Source organism: Rhagoletis pomonella, unplaced genomic scaffold (assembly GCF_013731165.1).
Source record: "Rhagoletis pomonella isolate Grant_MI unplaced genomic scaffold, Rhpom_1.0 Rhpom_scaffold_00004, whole genome shotgun sequence".
In the NCBI taxonomy this organism is placed as follows: Eukaryota; Metazoa; Arthropoda; class Insecta; order Diptera; family Tephritidae; genus Rhagoletis; species Rhagoletis pomonella.
In genome coordinates, this window is record NW_023458558.1 from 66,487,010 (window position 1) to 66,499,414 (window position 12,405).

The following is a 12,405-nucleotide window of genomic DNA, read 5'->3' on the forward strand; positions in this document are numbered from 1 at the left end:
AAGTTAACAATTTTTTCAAAATCACTTCAGAACAATTTTGGGTCTAGTTCGGGATCATTTCGGGGTAGTTCGGGAATTAGTCACGACATGATCCTGAAATTCACCTGACCTATTCCCGAAGTGGTTATGGAAATGTCGTGTAATGTTCAATTTGTAACCTAATATATTTCTGTATGTAACTGAACCGCCTAATGCTTTGCCTAGCCGTGGAAAGCATCACAACATCAAATTCCACAACACGCCTCCGACGGTATTTGTGCCATAAAAAGCAATCAGCTGTTCAGAGGCGGCGTAAAGTTCTAGTCCCTTGAGAACATCAAGATCCATACTACAAATCGGCGGAGAAGCTTCGCCAAGCACTTAGTAAATGTGTGATGTGCCGCGACTTTTTTTTATAAAGTTGTATTAAGTAGAAGAAGTATCGCACAAGGATGTATTGTACAGGAGTTGATACATCCTTGCAGTATATTCATATGTACTTACGTACAAAAATAGTTACAATGTACAGTATGTAGTTTAAGCATTGAGCTGCCAGCGAGCGCTGTAAAGTTATAACATTCTGAGTTATTGCAAAAATATGAACACAATCATAACTTCATCGACACTCAGCGCCTCGCTACTCTCCTCAATTTCTTCAATTACTCCATTTCTCAATTTCTTTCCACTCATACTTCTCACCACAAAATCCAAACATCTCTACATCCATGCATAGCTACAAAAACAAATGTATATACATATCTCGCTTCTTAAAACACATTGTACGTATTCTATTCGTTATGCTGCTTGTAAATGCCCCATAAATCCTTTTATGATCCATTTTATCGCCTTTTAAGCAGCCTCTTGTGGCACACTCCCGCTCAATTATGCAGCTATATGTATTTGCTGGCCGGGCCAAGTGCACCTACTTACAACATTAATGCGCTTTTTAATGGTCTGAACTATAATGGCCATCCATAAATGCGCTTGCGAATCGAGCGGCTGGCTGGTCGAATTTCATTTTTCCTTTGGCTCTACACGTCATACATATCTACTTTTTGAAAAGTAAAAAATAAATATTTTTGTAATTTTTTTATTGCCATATTACTGGTTAAAGATTTGCAACTCAATGTGTATTTGTATTTTAAAAACTTTTCTTAAAACATTAATTTTTTGTATATTTTTTTCTCTACTCTGGTTTATTCTTTTCAGTTTGGGCCGAGACTGGCGATTTTCGTGATAGTCATAGTTCAATGACCGCTGTAGCAAATAGTTTGGATAGTACACATTTAAATAATTTTCAAGCATCATCATCGTCAGCGTTGTCGAATCGAAATCGGGATCGCAAGGATGGTAAGTTTAAAGTGTCTGAAACTTTTGTAATAAAAACAACTTAATCGTTTCACATAAAATAGAAATTTTCAAGTACATATGTGAAAAATATGGATATGTCAAATTTTTTCCACTATACAACTGTATTGGGACCCAATGTGTCCCAGCTCAAAACATCAATGACGATCGTTGTAAATAAGAGTTAAAATTTTTTTTGGATTCTTACATATTTATCATTGGCATCTTTCCACTTCCAACAATTAGATATTATGTTTATTCTTACATGCTGCAAAAGTAGGATCGAAAGTGTTAAGTGACTTCATAAGGCTTGGCTTTGGATTAAAAAAGAATACATTTTCCTTAAAAAATGTCATACTTTTATCAAGCTTCTATTATGTCTAGCTAAGACCAATTTTAGATCAAAAAGTTAATGGCATTTAACCTTAATATTGAGTTCTTATTTAAGTGCCATTTAACTTTTGTCGGTCTTCAGACCGTCTCTATTTAACTCATTCAATTCCCTTTTAATACTCTTTAATTTCAATAACTTCTGCACTCCAAATGAGTAGTTTTTTGTAAACTAGGAGTGCCAGTTACTGTCAAAATTCGACTGTTTTCTAGTTTTTAAGAGTTTCTCTTCTCCTTAAGAGATTTCTTCAAACTGAGCACGTTCTTTAACTTATAAGGTAACAAATGACTTACCGGAAAATCTTTTGCTTTGGAACTAAAACGTGACTACCAGTTTTTATACCTTTAAAGGACTTTGGCAGAACTTGAAATTGACTCGATGAATTTCCAAAACACTAAAATTCGATAACTCAATTAAGCTCGTTAACTCAATTAAACTCGATAACTTTAAGAATTTCGGTAACTATCGATAACTTTGCGTTTCGAAGACGCAAGTTGGGTTATGAATAACTCAATAAACTCTATAAATTTCGATAACCCGGTTAATATCCATATTTCGATATTTATCGACGGATTTCGATAACTCCTTACACTCTGGTAACTCGATAAACCGATAAAAATATAAAACTCGTTTTACTTATACATATATCCTTTGAACTTTCGATAACTTGATATATGTACTTTGAAAATTGAAAAAACTTCGATTCGATAAATCGGCCAATTTCGATTAATCAATAATTATCGATAACTCGATAAGTTGAAAGAACTTGATACATTGCGAAAACCTGGATATGTTTCCTTAACTTCATTAATAATGGTAACTAAACAAAAACCGATAGCTTGATAAATTCCAAGAAATTTTTATAACTCGATAGTTAGTTTTAAATTTCGACAACTCAGCGATGATCAATTTGAATATCAAACATGGTTAGCGCGATAAATTTCCATAACTATAAAATTCGATGATTCGATAAATTTCAATAATTTTATAACTGGATTTTTGGTGACAGGATTTGTTTCAAAAAAATTTCTTTAATTTTTATATAGTTCTCATTGTTTTCATTTGCGTTTTTAACTTCAATTTTGCCTTCACTTTTTTACCAATTATTTCTTCATCATCACATTTATCTCTATTTCAAAGTTTAATTTCATATACGAAGTAAAACAAAATATGAAAACAACTCCAATTGAACAGATTGCAACAAAAACTATGCACAAATATGGAAATTTTTAATAGACTCCATGTTATCGAGGTCCGATTGTAGAAACATTGATACCTACATATGTATTCGTATCAGCGAGAAGAAGGTTTATATCTAGGTTAGAACATAAAAAGGGTTGCCACCTGCTAAAAAATTAAATGCAATTAAGTGAAATGAATTACTAATTTAGTAAATCAATCGAGATAGTTTTGAAAAGGCTTTATTTCCAAACAACATGTGGAAGGATAACCGCCTGTTTAAAAATTAAATTCAACTTTAATTCAATTAATTTCAAAGAATTACTACTCTAAGGGTATCTTCCAAATGGCTTTGAAAGGGCTTAATTTCTAACTATATTTAGTAGGATTGCTACCTGTTTAAAAAATCAAATTCAAAATAACATATGATTAGAAAAAACACTATATCGACCAACCATTATGTTGAGTTTTATTGAAAAAATTTGCACCTTATCAAACACGCAGACATTTCATACACTCATCGAACTAACTATAGTAGTTTTTTTTATTTGAAATGTGTTTTAACTTTAATTTTTTAGTGCATCTTTTGTGGCTTCTTAGAATTAATAATTATAAATAATTTGGTATACGTGGCAGCTTTGTACAAATATCTCCAGATACCCTTAAAATTAAAAACATTATCTGAATACCATCCAATACATTCCATCAAAATCGTTGGAATAGTTTCCTAGAAACCCTTGGATATACATATATACATACATATTTACAAGAATCGATTGTTTAAAGTAATGAGATATATACATATATAAAGTTTGAGAAAAAATTCTTACGATTTTTTATTATATAACGAGCTATACATTAAACCAACAAAAGAAAAATAGGCAAATGCCGCACTCATATTATTTCGACCATAGGTATACTTGTACATATGAAGTTGAGGCCCAAATAGTGTAAGCTCCAACCTATTGAAAATCAGGGTGTCAATATTAAGCCAAGATTTTGATGATCAATTCCAAATTCTGATTATGCTGTTTTGTCTACCCGACTAGCTAGGCTCACCGTTTGTCCAAACCTTAAAAAGTTTATTAAAATTTGTCTAATTTCGCCTTAATCGCCTTGATTTTAAATAATTTTTTTGTTGAAGGTATTATGCATTTTCTTCCATACAAAAAATTTAAAAATGAAAAAAAAAAAATTTAAATTTGTCAAAAATCAACTTGAAACTTAAAAACTTTCCCTAGAAATTCTTATTAAAATATTTGCAATTTAGATGAAACTGTGCAGAATATTTATAATTTTTTCACAAAGTTTAAAACTTGGACTTATATGGTTAAAAAATAGACATAAATAAACAAAAGAAAAATTGCCAAAACTTGATAAAATGTCGTGTCTCTATTTAATTTCCCACCACTATACTAGGGATAGGTAGGGGAGGGGTTGAAATTCGATTGCTTGCTACACACAGTTATGCCAAATTTAGTTTAGCTCTTTTTGAAAATAAACGCGAAATTCGATTTTTTTCTAGAAAAAATCGATTTTGTCCGAATTTTAGCACCTCAAGTTCGATTTCGAGACTTCGCCATTTTGGAACTAAAATTCGATTTAACTCGAATCTCGAAGCTTCGAATATCGATTTTACCCATCCCTACACTATATATGTGGGTATTTGAATTTTGATCTCAGTAACAAAGCCATTAATATTCATATTATGGATTTGTCATATCTTTGCAATATTTGTACCCTTTAGCTTAAATTGAACCATTTCAACCGAACCGAACCATGGTTCAGAGATACTCGTGAACCGGTTCTTGAACCGGTACAAGCTTTTTCTAAGTGGTTCGAACCACTGAACCGAACCACACCGATTTTTGGAGTGGTTTGCAGCCCTGGATAGTATACATGTGTCGCCGTCGCAGCAAGCAGCATTTTGAAGCCCAATTACATGAGCTTGGAAAATCAAAAAATGCGATCTCTGGTTTTAATAGTATTTACATATGTGCGTTCTTATTGGAAGCCTTAACATTTCGCTACCGAGTACCGAAAGTGTTGGATATTTTTTAAATAGGTACCGAGTATCGATCGATACATAAAAGTATCGACACAGCACATCACTAATGATTTGGTTATAGGGCCATTCCAGCGAAGATGACACCACAGGTCAAAAAATTTATTTAATATATTGCATTTAAATCTGAGAACTGTAGATCATATAGAATAATTCTTTAGAAATCGTTTTTATAGATCTATGTTTTATTATTTTCTTTATTTTTACTTTTATAAACACAACCGTAGTGCGACTATCTCTGATATAGTATTCTCTTATCAAGTTCTCAAGGCATTTCTTGTCTATTGAAGGTGACAATGGAAATAATAATTACCTATAAAGAAAGTACATACAACTCATGGACTTTAAAGCAGTGCTATATTATTGCAAAAGTAGATTTATGGTGAAATGTTGTCAGCTTTTTTATTAGGTATATAATGCCTTTTGGATGTCCATACTACTCAGCGAAACTAGTTTTCTTTTTTTAACCTTGCTTGCAAATACGTAAGCTTCCTTTTGTTAAAAGTATAATAAATATTCATATCAAACCAGTAGACAAAACAAACAAAAATAAGCGAAAATCCTTTTTTTTTTAATTTCCAAACTTAATAATGCCATGACAGCCAAAAATGGACACTGAAATTCTATTACGAGAAAGAAACCAGTGGAGGTCATTTTACTCACGAACCATCTGTCCTCAATAGTGACTCAGCCCACACGTCACAAAAAAACAAAAAAAAATATTAATTTTCAATTATAATAATGCCATCAAAGCATGAAATGGATCTTAAGATTCTACTAGCTCCATGTGAGAAAGGCGCTAAAAATATTTATAGTATCTCACCGTCACTCCTGGAAAATGTAAATTTTCTTTGTAAATTGTATAATTAAATTTTATCCTTTATTAGTTTCATAATAATCTGATGTTTGACTTCAAGTGTTGACATTTTGAGACTCGTTGTATTAATGGTTAGAGAGAAATGCCTTAAAGTTTTAGCAAAAACGAGTTAAATTGTCCCCCCGTCAATTTGGAATGTCCCTATAATATAGTTACTTTATTTGGTGATAGTTACCAAATCATGTGTTGAGCGAAATATATTTAGCTGACTTTTTTCTGAGTGTTTTCATGAATTTCAGATATCCGTCGGCAAATCGATTATTCACCAAACTCAAAATACCAACGGCAATCGGCTATCAGCAAATTTTTGCAAACCGCTCGCTGAAGTGTAAAATTTCGTTATCACGTATTGCTACCAAAATAAACCGACCAAACAGTCAACACCCATTTATTTAACGAATAAAACGAGTTAAGCCATACAATATACAGCAACTGCAATAATAAAATATACTATATACTACATATATATGTATGTACATATGTATTCAACCTTATGAATAGAAAAGCAAGTAATCACATTAAAACTAAATATAATGCCAGTAAAAGCTTCATACACAAATGTCCGTGCATACATACAAATCGTACATGAATAGGTTTTCGACCTTTTTTTATACAGATAAATGTAACGGCGTACTTGTATTGGTTTGTTTGCATTTGCTTATCACTGCCAAAAATATTTCGAGATAAAATTTATAATTTATAACAATTTCATGCAACACATTAAAGCACAGTAGCCAGGTCGCATTAATACTTATGTACTTACCATTACCAAAAAATCAAAATCCTTTGTCGGCAAAAATGCCTTTGATTTTGACTTTGATTTCCAACATACAAACTAAATACGTACATATTTATGTTATTAGTATGACCGGCTGGACTGGTAATATTTATTTCATTTAGGTACATTAATTTATTTAGTTATTGGTTATTTGCTATTTGCTATTGTTGTTGTTGTTGTTGTTGTTAAGCGCATTTAGTTTAGTTGATTACTGTGAATTTGTTGTTGCGGTACGTATTCTATGTACTGGAAGTATAACGTGTGGAGCCGAGACAGCACCCAACGCCACCGTGGAGAAGCGAATGATCGATCGTATATTTGTTGAATACTTATTTGTGTGGAGCTGGTTCGAGCGGGTGGTGATTTAGGTAGCGGCAACGTTTGATATTCGTTTTTGTTTTTTGCTGAACTCATTTGAAGGGGTTGCGATAGCAACCTTTATTTGTTTTATCAATTTTCTGAACTTAGTTTCAATTATTTGTTCATAAACGTCGTACTTGGAGTTGTAGTTTTTTTTTTTTTTTGTCGCGATTACTCTAAATGTGCAGAGTCATTCGACCCCGGCTTCCCTCCATTTCCAACAACTCGACTGCGACGCACTCTGGTTCCTGGGCAGAAAGAATTCCAAAAGTTTAAGATTTTGAAAACCATTGTTTTCATATTACTTCCGATTAGCTAATTGCACGGGGGCTTCGAAAAACTGAAACTCGAAGAAGTTCTTTTATGGTTAGAATGTAGTGTATATTCCTGACTGATTTTAATGAAAGTTTGATTTATGTATGTGAATAATTTTGACAATATTTAAGGAGCTTTATATGTATTACATATATCGCACACGATCTTCAGAAGTGACACAACTCAAAATTTGGCATTTTTGACATTATACACTAAAAATGTACATAGAGCTTTTATTAACCTGTCAACAAAAGCTTGAGCAAATTTTTGTAATAATTTGTTGAAAACCCCTAGGGTAAAGTTTTCCTTGCCCATAAATTAGCATGTGATAAATAATAGTTTTTCTCATTTTCTGACGAACGTGAAATTTTGCGTTGTGTCACTTTTGAAGATCGTTTGCGATATGTCTTAAACGAAATATAAAAGGCAAATCCTACTGTTACCATTTTCTTAACAACACCTAAAAGAGTCAAACAAAATAAAATAGAGGGGACATCAAAGGGTTAAGAGGCCTACAAACAAAGCTCAACACATCTACGCCCGGAGTATTATACACATACCAGTATGTGTTATATGCACTCTTTACTATTAGATGAAAGTAAAATCAGCTGCCCATGTATTTGACTACTTCAGGACTTTAAATGTCCTTATCATCTCACAGACTTTATGTTGTCGTGGTTCGATTATGAAAAGACACATAACAACGGGTTTGTCTTGGCAAGAAGAAGGTTTATATATAGGTTAGGGTATTAAAGGGGCTGTCACCTGTTAAAAAATCAATTTAAATTAATTTAATAGAATTATTACAATACGGGATCCATCGAGATGATTTTGAAAAGGTTGTACTTCTAAAGCAGATGTAGGAGTGTTACCACCTTTTCAAAAAATTTAATTCGACATGAATTAAGAACATAAGGTAATTGAAATTTGTACCACTACAGGGACGTCAGATGAAAGAGGTTTAAGAACGGTTTAGTATGAAAATATTTAAAACACAGTTATCACCTGATTAAACTTTTGATTCGTCATTTGGAATTTTCAAAAGCTGACATCGGTTGCGCAATCATCCACGCTAAAAACCTCGGAGTAACGAGTTCCATGTATATCCAGTGAACTTAAAAAAATCGTCCGTCATATTGGATCCGTCGTTTTGAATTCCTCTGATCTAATTTGAAATTCGTAATCAGCGTCCCCAAAAACCACCGAATAACGAGTGCCATTAAAATATATTAAATTTCCCACTGAATTTAAGGGAAAATATTGCCCGCTGTGTGAAAAATCCCATGAACTTGCTGAACTTTATGGCATTTGATGCACGTCTTTCTGTTATCCGATTTTAAAAATTTTTCGCAGGTCACGTGATCTTCAGAGAAACGAGGTGAAAGTGTCAAAAAATCGCGATTTTTGCATTATTTTAGAAGCTCTAGCAAAGCAAAACAAATCTTGATAAAACGTTCCTGGCTTAAATTAAAGTTAGATTTCTCGACTACTATCTCTGAAAGATATCTTAAATATTTGAGATCTTATACTATTTTTTACCATTATTATCTTAAACTAAACGATGGCAAATTTTTATGCATATTTCCCCCCACATTTCCTTTCTGGCGGGCGTGGTATATAGATCTCAGCCTGGAGGGCACTGCATTAATCTCAGTGTATATAAACCACGCTCCGAGAAAGTAGCTTAGGTTACTGCGCCTACCTGTTCCGATGTTCAGTTTGGAGCCACCTATAAAGACCGGGATCTCATCATCGCTTAGAACGCTACTGTCGGGAAGGTCAACTTCGAAGATTCGGTTCAAGTCAATTTCCGTTATTTGATAATCCTAATTCGTGTTATCCACCTAGAATTTATACAGAATAGAGCTTTATTCTATCAATACTGTTGTCGGTTGGGTATATCTTTCGGATTGGTACTTTTTGCTATTAAACTTCCCGCTTCCGCGTTCCTGTAGAAAGCCCATTAATTCTTCATAGGATACCCTGAACTCACGATTGAGTAAATTTGACAGAATCGTTATTTGTATGACGTCACACTTGTGCAACTTGTTTACGTTTTCCTTGCAACATTTTTTCTTCTTCTTCCATTCTTGCTCACGTTTTGGCATTTCTCTCTCGCAATTGCACCAGTGTGACGTCACACAAAAGTTATTCTCAAAAATCCTCTCTGATGGGCGCAATCTTGTATTGTATCATTCTTGCCCTGAACTCATATGAATGTCAATAAAGTACGGTGATAACTGCTGTCGCCAAAGCCAGCGTCAACAGCGCTGATTTTTTCTATAAATCGATTTAATTTCTTCTCACCTCGCCACGATGCGGAAGGCGCCGATAATATGCAGTTACAGTCTTGTAAAAACAACACTTAAATCAAAGACGGAGACATACAGCTATTAGCGTTGTCATTACAACGATTTATGATTTACCTTATTATTTAGTTGCTGGTAATTGTTGTTGTGGTTGTTACTGTTTGCTTATTATGTATGTACTTAGTTGTTGTTATAGAGTTTTGTTTGACAAGCAAGCGTCTCATGAACGTGCAGGCGAGTGAGTGGCTCGGGAAACTACATATCTGTGTGCATACACTTGCACACATAGTACAAATTACAATCGCAGTGAAAATATGTATGTACTTTGCATTGCTCTACATTATTGCTGTTCGAGAAAAAACACATGTAATCGATTTGTACACTTAAACTAATAACAATTTGTACAATTTTATGCTTGAAATACAATACCGGCGAACGGCAAACTTCGCCGAATTGGGCGATGCTGTCGTTCACCGTTCGCCCAACTATTTCGCATTCTTAAACAGAATTAGAGCGGTAGCGAAAACAGCTGATCCCATTTGGTCGCCTTTATAATTTGGGTGACCATATTTAGAAAAAACTAAACCATATTTAGAAATGAGGAAATGATAACAAATATAAATGTAAAACAAAGAAAGATTATTATAAATAATTTGTTTCAAGCCAGATTTAACGAATCCACAACTATATTTTTCAAACAACAAAAAAAAAATCGTGTTTAGGTTGTTTTCTTTTTAAACTTTGAAAGCACAAAACAAATACGGCCACCTTTGGCACGCACAGCTGTCATCGCCCAGCAGAGCGATAGAAATAAATCTATCGCCATGAAACGCCGCCAAGCGAACTTCGCATTTCGCTTTGGCTGTGTTCAATTTCATATGCTTGCGGGTGTTCTAATTTTGACAGCGCGAATTTCGCTGTGGTGAGTTCGCCGTTCGCCGGCATTGTATTTCAGCTATTAAGTAAACAAATTATTTCATATGTGTGTATGTATGTATGTATGTACCTGAGTTGAGAGTGAGCGTGTGTATTTGCGTGTTTGTGCAGTCGAGTGTTCTGCAAGCGCAACTTTGTGTGTCCATAAGTACCAATGCATTCATACAATCCCAATGATTATCTTTTCTCATACAACTTGTTTATTTGCTTTCTCTTATTTACTAACATGTGTTTTTCCAATTCTTTTTTCTAATAATTTGCTTCCTCTTGTTATTGCTTTATCTACAGTCAATGAGACCACAATCAAAACTGAAAACATATCAAATTCCGGTCATGACGAACCGATGACAACCACAACAGATGAGCCGAAAAACGATAAGAAAAACAAGCGTCAACGCCGCCAACGTACACATTTCACATCGCAACAACTGCAGGAGCTGGAGCACACATTTAGCCGCAATCGCTATCCGGATATGTCGACACGCGAAGAGATTGCTATGTGGACAAATTTGACCGAAGCTAGAGTTAGGGTAAGTTGAACATACTTGCATACTTACATACATACGGGACTTATACATACATACACTTTTTATACCTGCATGTCGAGGGCTTACATATATTCAACATATCCTATCTGCAGTTTTTTACCAAAATAAGATTCCTATATAAAAATCGGCCTTAGATTTAACTGTCATCGATGATGATAATGCTGACCTTGTATATCGTTTTTCAGACGAATTACGTGATGAATTTCTAAGCTACAATTGCAATCAGTTTTAACAGTAACATCTAACATGAAAAAGTAATTTTTGTGAAGACTGCAGAAAGGTCGTGTTGAATATAAGCCCTCGATATGTTAGAGATACTCCCAAGAAAAATTCTAAGAAACATTTTTCATTATTTCTTTGAGAGCTGTAAACTGATTTACGATATTTCGATAGAAGAAGTTTTCTATTTCCTGAACGCGATTTTCTAAAATATTCTCAATTTTCTCGAGAGCTGCAAACAGCCCTTCACAGGCCAATTATGGCAACTCTCTTTCGACTTACCACAGACTTTTGCCTTTCGAAAGACAATTCATAATTCTGGCAACTATCTTAAGAGCTCTTTACTCTCTTTCGAACGAATAAGTAAAAGATCTACTAACGAGGAGGTCTTAGCGTTATTCTGTTTGCCTTTTAGCAATAAGTTTTCTAAAAATTAAATTGAATATATATTGTTTTTTATTTTTCAAACAATATATAAACTAAGAGTTAAAAGAAAGTTAATTAAAAAATAATTTTAAAAAATTATTTGAAATTAGAAAAATACTTCTCACAAAAACAATTAAAAAGAAAAGAAATAAGTAAAACAAGTTTCTAAAAAATAGAACGAAACTAAAAATATAATTTTTAAAACAACAAAATCTATAAATTAAAGGAAAATAAAATTAAAAAAGAAAACAATACATAAATAAAAAAAAGAAAATTAAATTTAAATTGAAATTAAAAAAATAATTTTCCTTTTAAAATAAAATTCAAAAATTAAAAGAAAATTAAATAAAAGATCTGCTATCAAGAAGGTCTAAGCGTTATACTGTCTGTCTTTTAGCAATAACTTTTCTAAAACCTAAGTTAAATGAATAAAAAAAATGTTTTCTTTTTAAAACAATATAGACTAAAAATGAAAAGAAAGTTAGTAAAAAAAAATAGTTAAATGAAACTAAAAAAATTTTATTTCCCAAAAAAAAAATAAATAAGCAAAAAGTAAGTGAAAGAAGTTTCTAAAAAATTAAATGGAATTACAAAAATATTGTTTTTAAAAGAACAATATCTATAAATTAGAGGAAAATAAAATTAAAAAACAAAAAAAATAAATCAAAATAGAAAA

The 12,405-nt window shown here is 32.8% G+C and overlaps 1 protein-coding gene across 1 annotated transcript; it reads left to right on the forward strand.

The window, feature by feature from the left end:
* The first annotated feature begins 1,105 nt into the window (after nt 1–1,105).
* Nucleotides 1,106–11,075, forward strand: LOC118738293 (pituitary homeobox homolog Ptx1). Its single transcript, XM_036469217.1, has 3 exons — nt 1,106–1,109; nt 1,189–1,329; nt 10,825–11,075. The coding sequence occupies exons 1-3, from the start codon at nt 1,106–1,108 to the stop codon at nt 11,073–11,075; spliced, it is 396 nt and encodes a 131-aa protein (XP_036325110.1).
* The last annotated feature ends 1,330 nt before the right edge of the window (nt 11,076–12,405 follow it).